Here is a 22,428-nt window from a genome sequence, read left to right on the forward strand (position 1 = left end):
CAGGAGATCTGAGAATCATAAGTAGCATCCACCCATCTACAGTAGTGATGACCCCACTCATTTCTGATCAAATGGTGCTGGTGTTTGAGCAGAGGAGGGCGACAGGCAAGAAACAAACTTATAAGTCAATAGATCAAGTGTCAGGTGGAGCCAAGCATCTGGGATCAATTAAAAGTGGAAGAGGTAGGCACTGGTTGAAAAAGAATGGTCCTGAAAACCTCAGTGCTGACGCTTGAGCAGGGATTTGGAAGGGGCAGGAGAGTGAGCTGTGCCCATATCCAGGCATGAGCACTCAGGTAGTGGCTGCCATGAGTGCTAAGGCCCTGAGGCAGGTGTTTGCCCACTTCATTCAAGGAGCAGCAGGAGGCCAGGATGTCGGAGCAGTGGGAGGGAGAGATGGAGCTGATGGGGGTGGGTGGGGAGACAGGTGTAAAAAGTTGAGCTCTAGTTGGTGGGAGGTCGGAAGACCTTGGATAGTTAACCGAGATGGATGTGATGGGTCACCTTCAGTTTTAACAGGCACACCCAGTGGCTAGATTGAGAATGGCTGTAGGGGAGGCTGGGAGGCCACTGCAGTGACCAGATGCCAGGGATGTTCAAGACCAGGTGGAAAAGGTGGCTGCAGAAGCTGTTGGGTAAATTCACTGTGCTTGCGAGTTGGGTCTCTCCCGTCAGTGCAGCAGCTCTTTGGCATGACCTTGTGGCCCACAGAGGGTCACATTTTCTGCTTGGGACAATGATGACCCTGTGCCTGCAAACAGGATGTTGGGAGTGGGGTAGAATGCTGGTGGAAAGGGATTAGTTTGAGGCATGGGCACTTCCAGATGACCACTTGTAAGATCTCAGTTAACGATGAATCTGCACTGACATATCATAATCACCCAAGAATCCACAGTTTATTTTAGTATTCACATTTGATGTTGTCCAATCTGTGAGATTAGACAAATGTTTAATGACGTGTAACACTATAGAATATTATACAAAGAAGTTTCTCTGACATAAAAGTTCTCTGTGCTCTGCCTATTCATCCCTATCTCTTCCCTAATATCTGAAAACCACTGATTTTTAAAAATATTTATTTATTTTAATTAACTGATCTTTTCTCTGTGTCCATAGTTTTGGTTTTTCCAGCATGTCATGGTTGGAATTACCCACTATGTACTTATTTCAGATTGGCTTCTTTCACTTAGTAATATATGTTTAACTGCACATCTTTTCATGGTTTGATAGTTCATTTATTTTTAGTGCTGAACAGTATTACATTATCTGGATGTATCACAGTTTGTTTATCCAGTCACATACTGAAGGATATCTTGGCTACTCCCAAGTTTTGGCAACTATAAATAAAGCTTCTATAAACATCAAAAAACAAACAAAAAATCTCAGTTGACCTGAGTTTTACAAACCAGGGAACCAGAATATTCTGTTTCTGGTTTCTGTTTAAGAACCTATATCCAGGCCGGGCGCAGTGGCTCACGCCTGTAATCCCCAAACTTTGGGAGTGCGAGACGGGCAGATCATGAGGTCAAGAGATCGAGATCATCATCCTGGCCAACATGGTGAAACCCCGTATCTAATAACAATACAAAAACTAGTTGGACGTGGTGTTGCACACCTGTAGTCCCAGCTACTCAGGACGCTGAGGCAGGAGAATCACTTGAACCTGGGAAGCAGAGGTTGCAGTGAACTGAGATCGCACAACTGCACTCCAATCTGGGTGACAGAGTGAGACTTCGTCTCAAAAACAAAAACGAAAAAAAAGAACCCATACCCTCCATAGGATTAAACATCTGATTTGTACATGACTGGGAATGACCATGGGACAATGGCAAGAATCAGACCTTACGTTTCTGCTTTGCACTTAGGCACACCTTCTCTATTCCTCAAGCTCCACCCACCCCTGTCATACCGTATGCATTACCTATGACTCCCTAGGCAGGGACATGGATGTCTTCGTCATCTTAGTCACCCCAGTTTCCAGTCCAGACTGAGCCCTGGGCTCGACCCATTGTCCCTGGTAACATTGATCTGAAGCTTGGGGTGCATGTGGGTGGGGTGAAGAAGAACTCACCCAGTGGGGGGGAGGGGCTGTTGGTTCGGGGCTCTGCCGCACAGCTGACATGAGCAGTCTGTGCTCAGTGTGTGAGTCCACCTGATACCATGTCCTGCAGCTGCATCTGGGTTCACTGGGTCACTTCTCTTAACAGAGACTGTCATTTGTGGATGTGGCAACAGGATGGCTTGGGCAAGGACTGGGAGTTGCGTGTGGAATGGCATATACTGGCAAGTACTTCAACAGGGCCAGGTATGGCATTTACCTAGAGCCATTTAACTGCCCTGCATCCCCCTTCCTAGAGTCTCGAAATAGCCACCTATCTCCGTGGGGCAGAGAGCCCTGAAGGGCCAGTCCCCATCACATCCCGTGCTGACCCCTCTGGAAGGCGCCTTCCCTTTGCCTCCTCAGATGGCTGTCCCACTCCCCCACCCACAGGTCTGTTTAAAGATTTCAGCTGCTCTTGCCTTTCCGTTCTTTTCCTAGGGTGGATAGCTTTTTTAAAACTTCCGGCATGTTAGTGGGGTCTTGGATGTGTGGGGTTTTTTGTTTTTCTTTCTTCTTTTTTTTGACAGAGTCGTGCTCTGTGGACAGGCTGGAGTGCAGTGGCACCATCTTGGCTCACTGCAACCTCCGCCTCCCAGTTTCAAGCGATTCTCCTGCCTCAGCCTCCCGAGGAACTGAGATTACGGCCATGCACTACCATGCCTGGCTAATTTTTATATTTTTAGTAGAGATGGGGTTTCGCCATCTTGGCCAGGCTGGTCTCGAACTCCTGACCTCAGGTGATCCTTCTGCCTCGGCCTCTCAAAGTGTTGGGATTACAGGCGTGAGCCACTGCACCTGGCCAGGTGTGTTTTCTTGATGCAAGCACTCAATATCGCTGGTTGTGGAGGAGTTTATTTCATAGCAGAACATGTTCCCAAGGTGGGATTTTTGATTGTTGTGATTATTTTAAATAAGTTGTAAGATCAGAACTAGAAGGGGGCAGCCGGGCACTGTGGCTCACGCCTGTAATCCCAGCACTTTGTAATCCCAGCACTTTGGGAGGCTGAGGAGAGCAGATCACCTGAGGTCAGAAGTTCAAGACCAGCCAGGCCAACGTAGTGAAACACCCTGTCTCTTAAAGTACAAAAATTAGCCGAGCATGGTCTTGCAGGCCTATAATCTAAACTACTCGGGAGGCTGAGGCAGGAGAATTGCTTGAACCCAGGAGGTGGAGGTTGTGGTGAGCTGAGATCACGCCACTGTACTCCAGCCTGGGTGACAGAGCGAGACTCTGTCTCAAAAAAAAAAATCTTAGAAGGTGGCAATGCTGTAAAAGGAAACTTGGCAGGAATTTGAATGTGTAAGTGTTCGGGGGACTTAAGGGGGCTGCTTTCTTCCCCTTTCATTTGGCCCTGTTTGCTGGTTGATGAGGAAATGCAGAAGAACTTGAAAGTTGCTTTACAGCTAGAATGAGAAAACTATAGCCAAAGACAAAGCCTGTTTGTGAGGCCCAGGCTTTCCACGCTTGGCTTCCTTAGCTGCCAGGTTGGGGCAGAGTTGATGAGGAAAATTGCGCTGGGAAGCCAATGATCTGGAGCAGCCCCTCCAGTTGCTTCCATTTCTCCTGAAATGCATTTGCTTGGTTGGTCCAGATGAGCCCCCGCAGGGTCCTAAACCTCTCTTCTCTTGCTCCAGCTACCGGGTGTTCTGCCTCATGAGTGACGGCGAGTCCTCAGAAGGCTCTGTCTGGGAGGCAATGGCCTTTGCTTCGTACTACAGTCTGGACAATCTCGTGGCGATCTTTGATGTGAACCGCCTGGGACACAGTGGTGCGCTGCCCTCTGAGCACAGCATAGACATCTATCAGAGGCGCTGCGAAGCCTTCGGGTAACTGTATTCTATGGTGCTTGATTTCCATTCTGTCCCACCCCCTTCATCTCTTGTAATGCAGCCTGCTCCTCTGTTGGCAGGTGGAACACTTACGTGGCGGACGGCCGGGACGTGGAGGCACTGTGCCAGGTGTTCTGGCGGGCCTCTCAGGTGAAGCACAAACCCACTGCTGTGGTGGCCAAGACCTTCAAGGGCCGGGGCACACCAAGTAAGCAAGCGTTTTCTTCCTGTCCGCTCAGCAGAAGAGACAGGAGAGGCCTAGCCGGGTCTAGGCGGATGGCTGATTTAGTGAATGCACTTCTGCCCGAGTATATGCTAGAGGCTCCTGCTCCCTTCTTTCCACTAGCTAGTGTCTGCTTAGGATAGGAGGGGACATCAAAAGCCCTAGCAGGTGAATAGTGATGTTTTATCTGCACGAGGGAGTGGCTAGGAGTACAGCCCATCAGAGGACTGATGAGGAACAGTCTCTACGGTTATAGAATCAGAAAGGGTTCTGTGTGAGCAGGTGCAGAAATCAGAGTGTGCATACGGACACACATGCCTAGACCCACACCATGTGGAAGAACCCTGGGAGCTGGGGAAGAAGGGAGCTTGGAATAACCAACTAGCACATTTCAAGGCTGACAGCTGAAATTGTTTATCTCAAGCTTAACTCATTACAAAGAGTGTGATTCCTGGTTTTTTTCAAAAGACTATAGACATTTTAGAATAAAACTGTTCTGACTCCTTCCGAAAATATAGTTTTACTCTGGTACCTTCTGTTCAGTAAATGATTTTACCAGTGTGCACCTGGCAGAACCCTGGGTCTTGTCCTTGCCTCTGCCTCCCCTCATGCCCACACACACACCCAGTACCCTAGCTTGCATCTTGGATCCATTCCCTCCTCCGCATCTCTACTCCCATGATGCCACACGTATCATCTCTCCCAAAGTTCCAGTCAACCTCCCTCCACAGCAGTCTCTACACTGCTGCCACAGTGATCTTTCTATACTGGATCTCATCAGTCACTTTCCCCACTGCAGACCCTTCAGTGGTTTCCAGTCTTGCTTTGGATGAAACTCAAACTCCTTATACCCACAAGACCCACCCTCCATGATTGGCCATACCTGTCTCTCCAGCCGTGTCTTCTCATTCTCACTTCCACTCACCAGTGGCCCTCAGGGGCATAGCTAGGTGTGGTGGCTTGCACCTATAATCCCAGCTACTTAGGAGGCAGAGGCAGGAGGATCACTTGAGCCCAAGGAGTTGGAAGCTGTGGTGAGTTATGATCACACCACTGCACTCCATCCAGCCTGGGGAGTCATAGTGTGAGACCCCCATCTCAAAACAAAACAAAAAGCCTCAGGGCCTTTATCCAAGCTATTTTCTCTGGCTGCACCAGCATCCCAGGCCTTCTTTGCCAGGTCCTCCTGGGAGTCCTAAGATGACGTCTTTTTCAGGTGACCTCATAGGCACTCGTCAAACATTTATGGAATGGGCTGGGCCCAGGCACTTTGGGAGACCAAGGTGGGTGGATCACGAGGTCAAGAGATCGAGACCATCCTGGTCAACATGGTGAAACCCCGTCTCTACTAAAAATACAAAAAATTAGCTGGGCATGGTGGTGCGTGCCTGTAATCCCAGCTACTCGGGAGGCTGAGGCAGGAGAATTGCCTGAACCCAGGAGGCGGAGGTTGCGGTGAGCCAAGATCGCGCCATTGCACTCCAGCCTCGGTAACAAGAGCGAAACTCCATCTCAAAAAAAAAAAAAAAGCATTTATTTGTTTCCTTACAGGTATGGAGGATGCAGAAAGTTGGCATGGAAAGCCAATGCCAAGAGAAAGAGCAGATGCCATTATCAAATTAATTGAGAGCCAGATAGAAACCAGCAGGAACCTTGATCCACAGCCCCCCATCGAGGACTTCCCTGAAATCAACATCATGGATGTAAGGATGACCCCTCCACCTGATTACAGAGTTGGTGACAAGGTAGGCAGAAAGTTGGAGAATTGGATAAATCAGGGACATCACCTACTTTGTTCTCTAATGTTCTTATATATGCAGGATTCTTCATTTATTCTGGTCTCCATGGACGAACCAATTAGTAGTGTGACATATAACTAACAGTTTATAAACAATAAAAATAAGTTTACCATTTTTAAAAAATAGCTTTAGGGGTGCAAAGTGCAGTTGTGTCACATGGATGTCCATGTCATGGTGAGATCTGGGCTTTCGGTGCACCCAGCACCTGAGTAGTGGACATTGCACCCAGTAGGAAGTACTTCACCCCTCACCACTCCTACCCTGCCTTCTCTTTTACTAGGTCTGATTTTTATTTTTTGCTTTCACACATGCGTCTGAATTTTCTGATTGGTCATTTGCTATTTATTAGCTCCTGGGGTGGTGCGCCTCTTTCTTGCTTCCTAACTTTGGTTTGTGCACAAAACTGCCACAATTTTGTGTCTGCGCCAAAAATAGTGGCCCCAGGCTGGCTGATCTTTTGAACTTACTCTCTAAATTACACACAAAAGCAGACCAATTCATCAAGAACCTCAAAAAGGAATCAAACTATGCACAAAACCCTGGACATCAAGTCCTTTTGGTTTTCAGCACATTTCTATCCTGTCTTCTGGTATATTATAGCAGACCCAGCATAGGCAGGTTCTTCATGGCCTGGAGGAAGTAAGGTGGCGAGCCTGGGAGGACGGACACACTTTCTGACTCTTCTTTAGTTGGAGAAATTTTGAGTGTTGCTTATGTTTTCTTAGCCTGGTAGTGAGGGTTTAAAAATAAATGAATGGTGAATATTTGAGAAATCAGAAGAAAACAAAAACCAGAAGGAAGAAAAAGGCTTATCACGGAAGGGTAGGCCAGGCACAGTGGCTCACACCTGTAATCCCAGCACTATTAGGAGGCCAAGACAGGAAGACCACTTAAGCCCAGGAGTTCAAGACTAGTCTGGGCAAAGTAGTGAGACCCCATCTCTACATATAATTGAAAAATTAGCCGAGCATGGTGGCATAATGTGGTCCCAGCTACTTTGGAGGCTGAGGCAGGAGGATCACCTGAGCTCAGGAGTTTGAGGGAACAGTGAGCCATGATTGGGCCCCTGCACTCCAGCCTGGGCAACAGAGTGATGTGCTATCTCAAAGAAACAAAGGGTGCTCTGGCACTATGTGTTAACACTTTAACTGTTCACAGTACAACTTAAAGGAATTTATCCTACAGAAATACCCATCTGCAGATATGCCTATGGGAATGAATGTTGATTGCAACATTGGTTATGATACCAAAATTGCAGACAACTCAGCAAGAAAGGCTAAGAGCTTCCCCAGTAAGTTAGTAAATCTTTTTTTTTTTTTTTTTTTTTGAGATGCAATCTCACTCTGTCACCCAGGCTAGAGTGCAGTGGCATGATCTCTGCTCACTGTAACCTCCGCCTCCCAGGTTCAGGTGACTCTCCTGCTTCAGCCTCCTGAGTATCTGGGACTACAGGCACCCACTACCACACCCAACTAATTTTTGTCTTTTTTTTTTTTTTTTGAGATGGAGTCTTACTCTGTCACCAGACTGAGGTACAGTGGTGTGATCTTGCTTCACTGCAACGTCCGCCTCCCGGATTCAAGCGATTCTCCTGCCTCGGCTTCCTGAGTAGCTGGGACTACAGGCACCTGCCACCACGCCCAGCTAATTTTTTTATATTTTAGTAGAGATGAGGTTTCACCGTGTTGGCCAGGATGGTCTCGATCTCCTGACCTCGTGATCCGCCTGCCTCGGCCTCCCAAAGTGTTGGGATTACAGGCCTGAGCCACTGTACCCGGCCTAACCAGCTGATTTTTGTATTTTTAGTAGAGACAGGGTTCCACCATTTTGGACAGGCTGGTCTCAAACTCCTGACCTTGTGATCCGCCTGCCTCAGCTTCCAAAAGTGCTGGGATTACAGGCGTGAGCCACCGCGCCCAGCCAGTAAATCTTTTTAGGTTGCAAAACAGCATAGAGTATATTTCTATTTGTGTGTAGGAAATCTTAAAAAGGGGTTATTATACATTATTATAAGGCGTAGAAAATTATATTTGGAGAAATGACACCAAATTGCTGCGTTTGTCTGTAGAATGTGAAATTATGGGAACTTCAATTTTTTTAAAAGAAGTATGAATAGAGGCCAGTCTCAGTGCCTCACACCTGTAATCTCAACACTTTGGGAGGTCAAGGCAGGAGGATCACTTGAGCCCAGGCATTCAAAACCAGCCTGAGCAACATAGTGAGACCCTGTCTCTTAAAAAAAAGGTAGGGGGTGGACGTGGTGGCTTACACCTGTAATCCTAGCACTTTGGGAGGCCAAGGCAGGCGGATTGCCTGAGTTCTGGAGTTCGAGACCAGCTTGGGCAACACAGTGAAACCCTATCTCTACTAAAATACAAAAAATTGGCCAGGCATGGCAGCGTGTGCCTGTGGTCACAGCTACTCAGGAGCCTGAGACAGGAGAATTGCTTGAACCCGGGTGGCAGAGATTGCAGTGAGCAGAAATTGTGCCACTGAATTCTAGCCTGGGTGACAGAACAAGACTCCATCTCCCCTCACCGACCAAAAAAAATGAAGTATGAATAGGACAAAATTTATTTATTTATTTTTTTTCCCATTTATTTATTTTATTGCATTTTGGGTTTTGGGGTACATGTGAAGAACATGCAAAATTGTTGCATAGGAACACACATGGCAGTGTGATTTGCTGCCTTCCTCCCCATCACCTACATCTGGCATTTCTCCCCCTGTCATCCCTCCCCAGCTTCCCACCCCCCACCCTCCCTCCCCTATTTCCCCCCAACTGACCCCAATGTGTAGTGCTCCCCTCCCTGTGTCCATGTGTTCTCATTGTTCAACACCCGCCTATGAGTGAGAACATGCGGTGTTTGATCCTCTGCTCTTCTGTCAGTTTGCTGAGAATGATGGTTTCCAGGTTCATCCATGTCCCTACAAAGGACACGAACTCATCGTTTTTGATGGCTGCATAATATTCCATGGTGTATATGTGCCACATTTTCCCTATCCAGTCTATCATCGATGGGCATTTGGGTTGGTTCCAGGTCTTTGCTATTGTAAACAGTGCTGCAATGAACATTCGTGTGCACGTGTCCTTATAGTAGAACGATTTGTAATCCTTTGGATATATACCTAGTAATGGGATTGCTGGGTCAAATGGAATTTCTATTTCTAGGTCCTTGAGGAATCTCCACACTGTCTTCCACAATGGTTGAACTAATTTACACTCCCACCAACAGTGTAAAAGTGTTCCTATTTCTCCACATCCTCTCCAGCATCTGTTGTCTCCAGATTTTTTAATGATCACCATTCTAACTGGACAAAATTTATTAAGGAAGCAAGCCAGTTTATCAAAAGTCAGTGAATTCAAAAAGAAGCCACATGAATGGGGTACAGATCTAAGAGCTGGCTCTTTGATTGCTGATCTATTAGACAAGCCATTAATCAAGGGGATAAAAACATAAATACGTGAACTTAGTCATTGGAAAGAGATTATGACAGATGCAGAGAGCATTTAAAGAATTAGGAGAAGACTCAGCCTGGCCAACATGATGAAACTCCGTTTCTACTACAAATACAAAAATTAGTTGGGTGTGGTAGTGCACGCCTGTAATCCCAGCTACTCAGGAGGCTGAGGCAGGAGAATCGCCTGAACCTAGGAGGCGGGAGGAGGTTGCTGTGAGTTCTGCACTCCTGTACTCGACTCGGCAACATAGCGAGACACTGTCTCAAAAAAAAAAAAAGAATTTTGAGAAAACTGTATAACTCCATAGATGTATGATTGGTATGAAAATGTAAAAAGGGCAGGAGCGTTTTTAGGAATGCATAAAATACCAAAGTGACTAAAAGAGGTTCAAAAAACTTAAATGGATCAGTAGCCCTAGAAAAAATGGAGAAAACTATCCAGGCACTATACCTCCAAAGCAGCCAGGCTCACTAGGTTAGTAAGAGTGACTGACTAACTTTTAACCTTTATGAAAAGAGTGATTTCTAAACTGTTGCAAATTTTTTCCCAGTACAGAGGAAGGTGAAAATGGCATCCTGATTCATTTGTGAAGTGAAAATGTGACAAAGCTAGCCTAAAGAAAACTGTAGAGCAACTTGATTTATGAATACCAACATAAAAATTATAAACAGAACGTTAACTCATCTCAGCTGCATTAGTACATTAAAAAAATTAAATGAATCCATGAGCTCAAATTAGTAATGCAGATGACTCAAGCCAGGAGACATAGGAATAGAATTCACTGTTCTACTATTAGGTCAAAGGAAGTGGGGGTCAGGGGAAGTAAACAAAAACAATTCATAAAATTCAACATCTTTTTATTTTTTTTTGAGATGGAGTCTCGCTGAGTCACCCAGGCTGGAGCGCAGTGGCACAATCTCGGCTCACTGCAACCTCTGCCTCCTGGGTTCAAGCGATTCACCTGCCTCAGCCTCCCAAGTAGCTGGGACTACAGGCACCCGCCACCATGCCCAGCTAATTTTTTTGTATTTTAGTAGAGACGGTGTTTTACCATGTTGGCCAGGCCTGGTCTTGAACTCCTGAGCTCAGGTGATCTGCCTGGCTCAGCCTCCCAAAGTGCTGGGATTACAGGTATGAGTCATTGTGCCTAGTCAAGTAATTTGAAAAATATGCTAAGAACTAGTAATGTCAGAAATCTCACCCTAGAGCTGTGGAGCATTCGCCTGCTTGAGAAGTGGGGGCCCGGGATGGAGGTAACTAAAAAGAGCACACTTTGAGAAAAACTGCTTGCCACATCAGCCGTTTAGCATGGGTTTAAGATTGACTAACAATCCATGTTTATGACATTAAAGGAAATTTTTGGTGAATCACAAATCTACTTTCTCCAAGAGAGATGACAATTTGTCATTCTACAATATGGTACCTTCCTTCTGTAGTCGTTCTTTCTAAATGCATTTGAAGAAACTCTACCACCTGATTCTTTATTTCTTCTAGATAGCTACTCGGAAAGCATGTGGCTTGGCTCTGGCTAAGCTGGGCGATGCAAACGACAGAGTCATTGTGCTGGATGGCGACACCAAGTACTCTACCTTTTCTGAGATATTCAACAAAGAGTACCCTGAGCGTTTCATCGAGTGCTTTATGGCTGAACAAAACATGGTGAGTGTGTAGTGTCTCCTGGGGATTCTCATAATCCATGGCCCATTGGACACAGGAGGCCCAGCCTGTGCTAGTTTTTCTTTCAATTTCTGAATGCAAAAGGACTGGGAAAAAATCTCCAGGGAAACAGGAGGCAGGTAGCCAGGTAGAGTCTGAAAGGTGGCTTCTAGGTGTGCTAGGAGAGCTGGAATAGACTACTCATCTGTGAGCACCCTTTCAAAGTTGGCTGAGGGCAGCAGGCCCAAGGCCACAGACAGTGGGTCCTCTGAGCCTAGAGCCATCTGAAGCCAGGGCTCTGGGCCTGAAGCATCCCAAGCTCCCTAGTAGCTCCCTCTGCCCAATTCTACCACCACCCGGAGGCACATCAGTTGAGGAGCCACAGAGAATGCAGGGTGTTTTCTCTTCACCGTAAAGGGGCCTCATACACGATAGAGATGCAAATATTGCACTCACTGCAGTCACAAAAGTAACAATACTTAGAGCTGGTGCCTTAGGCGAAGCCATTCTGCTTATCTGTGCCTCAGTCTCTCCCCAGAGTTATACTAATGCAAGGAGTATCTGAAGCACACGCACACAAGCACACCCCTCTCGAGAGGAAGGAGTTAATGCCAGTGAGCCCTTTGAATGCTGAAGCTCTGTGCATCATAGAAGATGATGCCCGTCTCCCGCCATCATGATGCAGAGGCCAGAAAAGCACTGGGTACCTCAGTGATTCTAGCCAGAAAACCACAGGCCAGCTGGACTTATTTACAGTAAGTTTAATTGGAATAAGTAGTATTTAAAATTTTTTTTAAATTAGTTGTCGGCATTTAAAAATCAGGAGATTACAGGTGTGGTTGCACGAGCCTGCAGTCCCAGCTACTCGGGACACTGAGGCAGGAGGATGCTTGATACCAGGACTTTGAGGCTGCTGTGTACTGCTGCATTCCAGCCTGTTAGACAGCAAGACCCCCTCTCAAAAAAGAAAAAGAATCAGGAGATCTTATTAGAATACACATTTCTGGATTCTGTTGAAAAATGGGAAGAAGTTCCACCACAGGGTGGCATTCCCTCCTGATGCCAGTTGACTGAAGTCAGACAGCAGCCCTGTTGAGATGTGCTCCCAGCCAGCTCCCCATGCTCCCCACCCTCTGCCAGACCAGTTGTCCAGCACTGTCGCCAAGGCTGGAGTGCAGTGGCACAATCTCGGCTCACTGCAACCTCTGCCTCCCAGGTTCAGGTGATTCCCTTGCCTCACCCTCCCAAGTAGTTGGGATTACAGACGTGCGCCACCACGCGCTAATTTTTGTATTTTTCGTGGAGACGGGGATTCACTGCTTTGGTCAGGCTGGTCTCAAACTCCTGACCTCAGGTGACCCGCCTATCTCGGCCTCCCAAAGTGCTGGGATTACAGGCGTGAGCCCCCGAGCCTGGCTCGTTAAGCTGTTTTCGTTTTGAACGGAAAACAATGCAATCTATAATTTTCCAGATTGATGCTCCTATCGGAAAGCTGGCTCCCTGCCTCACTGATGCTCTCAGTGCACAGCCATGTCGTCTACTCTGTGCCTGCTGACATGTTCTCACAGTTGGAAAAAATTGTGAAGAAGAGGCGAGCAGGTGTTATGTAGTGCCATGCTGAAAGAGGTGGCTACAGTGTAAGAGCTTGACCAGGGGCCGATCAGGGACAGCCTCTCAGCACAGGTGATACTTAAGCTGCATCTCAGGTGATGAGGAGTCAGCTGTGCACAGATGTGGGAGACCGCATCCCAAGCAGGGGCCATGGCCATCTGGAGGCAGGCCCAGGCTTGGGATGTTTAGGGAGCAGAGGGAAAGCCAGATGGCAGAAGCATGGTGAATGCAGAGAGGTCTCCAGGGCCAGGTCACACGGGGCCTTCGAGGGGCGCTGTTCAGCATCTCTGCTTCTCTTGCAGTTTGCTGGGAAGCCACTGGAGGGCTTTAAGCAGGAGAGCAGCAGCCTGCGTTTTCTGAAACTCTGAAGAGTGGAGAATGGCTTCATTCAGGAAAGGGAGGGAAAGGAGAGGGTGGCTTGGACCAGGGCAGTAGCTGTGGAGTCAGAGAAAAGCAGACTTGTCATATATTGCCTTATCAGGAGAGCCAGCAGGATGCCCAGCAGCAGGTGTCAGGGCAAGAACCAAGGTTGGCACTCGAATGTGGGCAGCAGCACCTGGGGGAAGGTGGTGTCACCTCTTGAGATTGACAAGATTGGGAGAAGAGTAGACCGGGGACACCAACAGGAGCTCTGTGTGGGCCCAGGGGGTCAGAGCACCTGTTAGATGTGCGGGGGGAGACAGTGGTGTCGGATGGTTGGGTAGTAGATCAGTCATTTTCACATGTTCTGCTCCATACCACTAAATGCAGTTTTCTAAACTACATATCCCTTGTCCTAGTTTTAAGCTGACATCGTTTTTTTGTTTTTATTTTTTGTAATGTAGAGATGGAGTCTTGCTCTGTCGCCCAGGCTGGAATGCAGTGGCGCAGTCATGGCTCACTGCAGCCTCAAACTCCTGAGCTCAAGGGATCCTCTGGCCTCAGCCTCCTGAGGAGCTGGGACTATGAGCATGAGCCACCACACCTGGCCACATCTAAATTTTTAGTCACAAATTTAAATAGTTGCAAAGGATATAGTTGCTCATATGTTGACCTTTTTGATACTTTAATACTCAAATTGTGCAATTAAAGATGACATTGGCTGGGCATAGTGGCTCACACCTGTAATCCCAGCACTTTGGGAGGCTGAAGCTGGAGGATTGCTGGAGTTCAGGAGTTCAAGACCAGCCTTGAACAACAGTGAGACCTGGTCTCTAATTTTTAAAAAATTCATGCCAAGCCACTTTTGTTTGTCAGAAATTAAATCCCTTTTTCTACGTGGTTTCCAATTTCCATTCGATTCATTTCCCCAATATATCTTTATGCATGAAAGCCTTTTATTGATTGTCCTATCATTTTTTTGCAACAAAAGTATGCATATAAATTGATAGCTTTTTAAAAAAAATTATAGGCCTCTGAGCATTAGATTTTTTTCTGGACTGAGATACAGTTTTTATTATTGGCTTGCATGTTAGTGGATGAACATACTTGTAATTTGAATGTGATAACATTCAGAACAGATTCTATTCCTGTTTTTCATTTTAATGATGTAAGTGCTATGAAACCTTACATAAATAAGTAGATGGGAAGGGAAATTTTGTTGGAGGAATGTCACTCAATTCTTTAAATTCCTTCCCAGTTATAAGCCAAAAAAATCACAATCACATAGCGATCTTTCATGTAAAGTTGTTTATAAAAATTACTTACAGAGGCCGGGCGCGGTGGCTCACGCCTGTAATCCCAGCACTTTGGGAGGCCGAGGTAGGTGGATCATGAGGTCTGGAGATCGAGACCATCCTGGCCAACATGGTAAAACCCCGTCTCTACTAATAAAGACAAAAAAGCAGCTGGGCGCGGTGGCTCACGCCTGTAATCCCAGCACTTTGGGAGGCCGAGGTAGGTGGATCATGAGGTCTGGAGATCGAGACCATCCTGGCCAACATGGTGAAACCCCGTCTCTACTAAAAGACAAAAAAGCAGCTGGGCGCGGTGGTGCACACCTGTAGTCCAAACTACCTACTTGGGAGGCTGAGGCAGGAGAATCGCTTGAACTCAGGAGGTGGAGGTTGCAGTGAGCTAAGATCACACCACTGCACTCCATCCTGGCTACACAGACCAAGACTTCATCTCAAAAAAAAAAAAAAAAAAAAATTACTTGCAGAGTTGACCGTTTCATTAATTAAGTTTGTTTTCTCTTCACCAGTATACTTATTTCAAATTTTGTCTTCTTTACTTGGCTCTGGAGGTTCTATACTCCAGGATGATCCTCCTGTAAGAGTCAGGTAGCTGAGAGCATGCCCTTTGGGGATCAGGTTGCTAGAAGGTGATTGTTAAAAGAGACAGTGGGAGATTTGGGGGCGGTGGCCTACACCTGTAGGTAGCTAACACCTGTAATCCCAGCACTTTGGGAGGCTGGCTGAGGCAGGTGGATCACCTGAGATCAGGAGTTCGAGATCAGCCTGGCCAACATGGTGAAACTTCCTACTAAAAGTAGAAAAATTAGCTGGGCATTGTGGCAGGTGCCTGTAATCCCAGCTACTCAGGAAGCTGAGGCACGAGAATCGCTTGAACCTGGGAGGCGGAGGTTGCAGTGAGCAGAGATCACGCCACTGCACTCCAGCCTGGGCAACAGAGCAAGACTTGCATGTCTCCAAAAAAAAAAAAAAAAAAAAAACAGAGGGGAACACAGACCCTCTTTTTGGCAAATGAATGTAGACAGAGTTGATCTGGAGTTGCGGACCTTGAGTGGAACACCCACAGCCACATCCCCCTTAGAAAGCCTGTGTCACCCCAGGGAGGTTTGAGTTCTAGTTTGAAGCCTACTGGGATATTTGAGTTCAGACTTCTGGGAAAGCGGGGCAAGGAATAGCAGTGTAAAGTGGGGGTCATTACCAGAATGCAGATCAGGGGAGCACTGGGCCAGAGGCGACTTCCTGACGGTGCACAGGGCCCTGAGGACTTGCCCCAGCAGCACCCATGAGGCGACAGGAGGAAACGATCAGGGGCCAAGTCAAGTCACAGCCAGCCGAGGTCCAGAAGCTTCTTGGTTTTGTGGCTTCGAGGTCCCTCATGGGGATGGTAGCCTAGATGAAGTAGGTTGGGAAGACCGTGGGAAATGAGAAGGCAGGGGCAATGACTGTATACAATTTGTGAGAACTTCACTGCAGAAAACCCAGATGTGGGGCAAGCTCTGGAGGCAGGACAAGGCGGAGGTGGGGCGGGAAGATTAAAAGTGCTTGCACACTCCTGAATGGAAATTAAGTGATCCAAGAGAAAGGGAAGTAGCACAAGAGGGGGAGAGGAAGCTGCATGGCGGGAGACCCCTGTGAGGAAGCAGGAACAGGCCAGGATTCAGGATGACCCGGTGGGGCGTGGACCCTGGAAAGCTGTGGGCACCAAGAGGGCAGGCGGAGGAGACTAATCTCTTGCTCCCTAGGAGCTATGAGGTAAGGGCACCGTCTGAGCAGGAAGGACGGACGGGTGCCCAGGGTTTGAGGAAAGAGGGGCGTGGGAAGGACACACGCTAGAACTGAGAGCAGTTCAGCAGGTGCAGAATAGTGGTTACCATGGGGGCTGTGGGGAAGGGGTGGTGGGGGCAGTGTCCAGGGATGTTACTATTCGTGTTCTCTGTGTTGCAGGTGAGCGTGGCGCTGGGCTGTGCCTCCCATGGGCGGACCATTGCATTTGTTAGCACCTTTGCTGCCTTTCTGACCCGAGCATTTGATCAGATCCGGATGGGAGCCATCTCTGAAAGCAACATCAACATTATTGGCTCCCACTGTGGGGTATCTGTGGGTAAGGGTTCTAAATGCCATCATTTTGGTAGCTCTCCTCCTTCACAGAGAAAAATGAACATGGAATAGGTTAAACCGTGAATTTCCTTATGGTTCCATGAAGTTTGATTATTCAGGCCTTTTTGTTTGAAAAAGCCATATTGTATTTTAAAGTATCAGGCAGTCGGCAACTTTTGAAGTGTGTCTGTCGGTGGTGCTGTTGACTGTCCCACTTTCAGACTGTGAAAAGCGGCTGCTGATCCTGAGTGACCCTTCTGTGTTGAGGTGTGTGCAGATTATGGACAGGGGTAGCAGGGTCGTGGACCCCTTTCTGCCCTCGCTGTGGTTGCAGTCTTGAGCGTGAACCGAATGAACAGAGGAAAACAAGAATTCTGGCTGGCTGCATAGCCAGCTCAGGTGGGAGGGGGGCTGGACCGCCACCCCTACCTTCCTGCCTGGAGCAGCAGGAACCCTGGAACATGATACAAGGCAAGTAACTTACAAACACGCCCTTCTCAGAATAGCATTAACCTGGCAGGTGGGCTAGAAGGAAACCACAGGCAACGGGAAGCCAGAGAGGGGATTGAAACCAGGTGTGCAAGGTGGTAGGGGAGGAAGCCGGGAGTGGGGGATCTGAGAGTGAAAGAGGTGAGTGTGTCTAACAGATGGAGCGCTCTGCAATGGTGTGAAAAAACACAAGTCTCCAGGGTTTTCTCTCTTGGGAAACATCAGGGAGTCATTTTCTTGAACAACAGAAATAACATGGGAAAGATGAGCCAGCTGGCGTGCCTGTGGCAGGCAGGTGGGCTCAGTAGGTGTGGCTGCACACACTTGCTTCTAGAATGCTGGAGGTGCATACTGGGAGTCAGCTCAGGGACTCCTTGGGAAAATGAGGCTGGATGAGATGGCTCTAGAGGGAGCTGGAATCACAACTGTCTGGGTGAAACTGGAGGCGCAGCAGCATTGCAGGGGCAGAAGGGCCTAGGAAAGGGGCCCTGAGTCCACCTGCAGCTGTGCTCAGTGTCCGTTTTGAAATAGTCACATGGAGAAGTGGCTCTAGATCCAATCCAAAGAAGAGGCGGAAGGCTGAACACAGGGGCTCAGGCCTGTAATCCCAGCGCCCAGTGAAACGCTGTCTCTACTAAAAATAGAAAACTAGCTGGGCCTGGTGGCATGCGCCTGTATTCCCAGCTTCTCGGGAGGCTGAGACAGGAGGCAGAGGCTGCAGTGAGCCAAGATCACACCACTGCACTCCAGCCTGGAGACAGAACCAGACTCTCTCTCAAAAAAGAAAAAAAAAGTCTGGCACAGTTGCTCACACCTGTAATCGCAGCACTTTGGGAGGCTGAGGTAGGTGGATCACCCAAGGAGGTCAGGAGTTCCAGACCAGCCTGACTAACATGGTGAAACCTCGTCTCTACTACAAAAATTAGGCATGGTGGCTGGTGCCTGTACTCCCAGCTACATGGGAGGCTGAGACAGGAGAATCACTTGAACCCGGGAGGCGGAAGTTGCAGTGAGCTGAGATTGTGCCACTGCACTCCAGCCTAGGCAACAGAGTGAGACTCCATCTCAAAAAAAAAAAAATTTTTTTTTTTAAAAAAAGCTGAGCTGTTAGAGGTTAGACAGTTGTCCTAGGCAAGGCAGTGTGCATGGTGACAGTCCCCTGTCCCCTTCCTAGCTGAGAAGAGCTAAGCTGCCCAGTGCACATTAAGATTTCTTTTTCACATTTCTGGCCAGAAACTCTGTTCCCAGATATACCCTAAAGCACCCTGTAGCACCCCCAGAGTGCCTTAAAGGAGTGCTAGCTACTTGGAAGGCCCGGAGAAATGCAAAAGACCACTGCTATGCAAAACCCAATCTCTGGGTGTAGAAAAGAGACGGCAGACCTTGGAGAACAAAGCTGAGAACAGGGTGTCAGAGGCTTAGCAGGGAAAACTCAGGCCACCAATGCTCAGCCATCGTGGACAGTAGCTTGGAGTGTTCCATCTGAAGAGTCAGCTGGGAGCCTAACCTGAGGTGTCACAGTGTAATCTCAAGGGAGACAGATGTGCAAGAACACAACACGAATTAGTTACAAGGATGCAGTCAGACCATTTATGGGGCTCTGACCGCATGGCAATAGGAATAATTGGTTCTTCAGAGCTAGAAGGGGACGGAGGGCGGTTTCTCATGGGGTTATGCTCATGTTTTCATCGGGCTGTGGTTCTCTTAGGTGAAGATGGCGCTTCCCAGATGGCCCTGGATGATATAGCCATGTTCCGAACCATTCCCATGTGCACCATTTTCTATCCAAGTGATGCCGTCTCTACGGAGCATGCTGTTTCTCTGGCAGCCAATGCCAAGGTATCTTTAGGGGGACACTAGTTTCATACTGATGATTGGGTTTTTTTCTCAGCATAAAAGTGATATTCATGATAGAAACTTTGGTGATAGAATTCTTTACAAAAACAGGTGATTATGCATATGAATACATTTGCTTTGTAAAAGATTCAAACAGTGCAGGATATTGAACAAAACCTAACTACCTGTCTCATCAGGTCTCAGCAGAAGAACCAGGGACCGTTTTGAGTATTGTAAACAGGAGAAGGTGTTTAACAGAGGGTGCTTTGGAAGCAGCAGGAGCAAGCTCCAGGCAGAGTCCAGATTGTATGTACCATTAGCCCCGGTGGCTGCAGCCAGGGGTGAAGAAGCTCCTGCTGCCTCCAGACATCCAGGAAGCTGGAGAGCAGGTGATAGGAGCCACTGCAGATGGACCCTGGGGTAAGAGTGTGGGATGTTGTACAAAGGCCTCAGACGGACAGAATCCAATTCCTGTTCAGAACCGAGCTGCACAGGAGACAAGGCAGCGTGCTCTTGATCTTTCCAGCCTCTCCCACTAACTTTCAGCAGGTGCCCCTTACCACCCTGCACCTCACCCGCGCCCCACACAGGTAACCCCTGGCACAGTCAAGGTGGGTACTGTACGTTTCCTTTCCAAGCACTCATGGTCATTTCTTTGACTTTTTTTTATAAGTGGGCTCCCACTTTACATACTATCCTGTACTTTTTTTTTTTTTTTTTGAGACAGACTCTTGATCTGTCGCCCAGGCTGGAGTGCAGTGGCGCGATCCCAGGTCACTCCAACCTCCACGTCCTGGGTTCAAGCAGTTCTCTGCCTCAGCCTCCCGAGTAGCTAGGATTACTGGCGCCTGCCACCACACCTGGCTAATTTTTGTATTTTTCATAGAGACGAGGTTTCACCACGTTGGCCAGGCTGGTCTTAACACCTGACCTCGTGATCCATCCGCTTCGGCCTCCCAAAGTGCTAGATTTACAGGCGTAAGCTGTCACACCCTGCCTAATTTTTGTATTTTTTGGGAGAGATGGGGCTTCGCCACGTTGGCCAGGTTAGTCTCAAAATTCTTGGCCTCAAGTGATCCACCCGCCTTGGCCTCCCTAAGTGCTGGGATTACAGGCATGAGCAACTGAGTCTGGCCAATTGCATACTTCTAAACTTAGTTTATCTTGGAGATTGTTCTATGATTTCACACATGCTGTAGGATTTCATTTCTAAAAAGGTCAAGAGAGGCAAAACAAGATTAGGTGACAGAAATCAGAAGCCGGGCACAGTGACTCACACATGTAATCCCAGCACTTTGGGAGGCCAAGGCGGGTAGATGACAGCGTCAGGAGATTGAGACCATCCTGGCTAACACAGTGAAACTCCGTCTCTACTAAAAATACAAAAAATTAGCTGGGCGTGGTGGCACGCCCCTGTAGTCCCACCTACTCGAGAGGCTGAGGCAGGAGAATCTCTTGAACCCGGGAGGCAGAGGTTACAGTGAGCTGAGATCGCACCACTGCACTCCAGCCTGGGCAAGAGAGTGAGACTTTGTCTCAAAAAACAAAACAAACAAAAAGAAATGAGAGTAGAGGTTGCTTCTTAGTAGGGGGAGAGTGACTGGAAAGAGGCGCTGGGGAGCTCTGCTGGCAATGATGCTGCTGGGCTGGGACGAGGACTCTGCACTGGGCAGCGCATTCAGGAAGTGCTGCACTTAGGACGTGTGCATTTTACTGCAGCTGAGTTATGTCTTGGTGAAGACACTGAATCAAGATGGATTATAGCGTATTTATACATTTGTTTATAATGCATCCATTAATATGTATATAAATTAACAAATTCTTTAGACACACAAGTGTTGATTTATGCTCATAAACGTTTATGTGCTCAAATTGGTCATAAAAACGTGCTTACATTTTACTGGGAAAGGAGCAAGGCATCTTGTATTCAAATAGATGTTTATGGTCTTCCTGAGGATGAAGCATTATAAGCTATTGTTGCAAAAACTAACATTTTAACATTCTTTTCTGAGTTTCTAGTCAATGCGAGTCAGTGCTCTGCCGTGAACTAGTGTTCTGTGCAGACAGAACGAGCCAGTGAGTATTGGGGGAATCTTCCAAGGGGATCGGTGTGATGGCACAGGAGCTTGTCCTTGAGGGCAGCCCCAGGGTCCTGCTGAGAGCTGTCGGCTACTGGCTGTAGATGCTCACCCCTTGCTGCAAAGCCTACACTTTCAGGAAAAAGAGCTGTCCTGTTGACACCTCTCCCTTCTTTCAATGTCTGTTGTTGGAAATTCGTTGTTTGCTTTTCTAAACCACGGCTCCATTTATGCCCTAGGGAATGTGCTTCATTCGGACCACCCGACCAGAAACTATCGTTATTTACACCCCACAGGAACACTTTGAGATCGGACAGGCCAAGGTAAGGGCTTAAGCTCTCCAGCATTATTCAGTGTCATCACCTGTAAAAAGAATGCTTCTGAATCTATCACCAGGTATCTTCAGAGTTGAGGCATCATCCTTTCTTTGCTCTCATTTAAAAAAAAAAAAAAAAGGGCCGGGCGCGGTGGCTCAAGCCTGTAATCCCAGCACTTTGGGAGGCCGAGGCGGGTGGATCACAAGGTCAAGAGATCGAGACCATCCTGGTCAACATGGTGAAACCCCGTCTCTACTAAAAATACAAAAAATTAGCTGGGCATGGTGGCGCGTGCCTGTAATCCCAGCTACTCAGGAGGCTGAGGCAGGAGAATTGCCTGAACCCAGGAGGCGGAGGTTGCGGTGAGCCGAGATCGCGCCGTTGCACTCCAGCCTGGGTAACCAGAGCGAAACTCCGTCCCAAAAAAAAAAAAAAAAAAAAACAGTTGTGACCTTTACCTGCTTTTCCTTGGGAAGGAACATTTTATGAATTTCAGCTTAGCTTGAACTCTTCTGTTTTCCAAATGGAGTGTTTTGTTGTTGCTGTTGTTGTGCTCAAAGATAATAACATGAAGCCACTTGAGCATCTTGGCCGCAAACTAAACAAAACAGAAGTCATCCTGGCGGTGGCACACGCCTGCCATCCCAGAACTTTGGGAGGCAAAGGCCGGGAGGATTGCCTAAGGCTGGGAATTCCAGAGCAACCTGGGCAACATAGCGAGATTCCCAACTCTACAAAAGTTTTTAAAATTAGCCGGGTATGGCGGCTTGCACCTGTAGTCTCCGCTACTCAGGAAGCTGAAGAAGGAGGATAGGGGAGCTCAGGAATTCAAGGCAGCGGTGAGCTATGATGGATCACACCACTGTACTCCAGCCTGGGTGGCAGAGGAAGACCCTGTCTCTAAAAACAAAACGAGACAAAGAATAATGGAAATCATTTTAAATGAATCATCTGTTAGGTTCAGATTTTACAGTTCTAAGGCCAGGAAGAAAAGGGAACATGATCTCTGGTATTCTAACAAAAGCCCCGAAAAGTTCAGATTATCAGCCTATCTGTAGATAAGGATTAGAGAAGGTAAGTGGCTTACTTAAGGGTTTTCAGCCTGTGAGCACCAAGACCAGAATACAGGCCTGGGTAGTGAGCCCAGTCTCACTGAGCACCCTCTGCTCAGCCTGCCTGTCAGGGCCGTGCGTGGGGAGCACCAGAAACTTCCATGGAGAAAATAAGTGACTCTGCTCATCACCTAGAGAGTGGG

The 22,428-nt window shown here is 47.8% G+C and overlaps 1 protein-coding gene across 3 annotated transcripts in view; it reads left to right on the forward strand.

The window, feature by feature from the left end:
• TKTL1 (transketolase like 1) overlaps positions 1 to 22,428 on the forward strand; it is a 36,503-nt gene that overhangs the window by 9,745 nt on the left and 4,330 nt on the right. For all 3 annotated transcript variants that reach the window (XM_032265267.1, XM_032265265.1, XM_032265266.1), the window contains 8 exons: positions 2,208 to 2,305; positions 3,737 to 3,928; positions 4,012 to 4,139; positions 5,706 to 5,899; positions 10,911 to 11,075; positions 16,301 to 16,457; positions 18,651 to 18,781; positions 21,096 to 21,179. In XM_032265267.1, the coding sequence (XP_032121158.1) occupies positions 2,208 to 2,305; positions 3,737 to 3,928; positions 4,012 to 4,139; positions 5,706 to 5,899; positions 10,911 to 11,075; positions 16,301 to 16,457; positions 18,651 to 18,781; positions 21,096 to 21,179 (1,149 nt within the window). The remainder of the gene's footprint in view (positions 1 to 2,207; positions 2,306 to 3,736; positions 3,929 to 4,011; positions 4,140 to 5,705; positions 5,900 to 10,910; positions 11,076 to 16,300; positions 16,458 to 18,650; positions 18,782 to 21,095; positions 21,180 to 22,428) is intronic.

This window comes from Sapajus apella, unplaced genomic scaffold (genome assembly GCF_009761245.1).
Source record: "Sapajus apella isolate SASKATOON/1434 unplaced genomic scaffold, GSC_monkey_1.0 scaffold149, whole genome shotgun sequence".
NCBI lineage: Eukaryota > Metazoa > Chordata > Mammalia > Primates > Cebidae > Sapajus > Sapajus apella.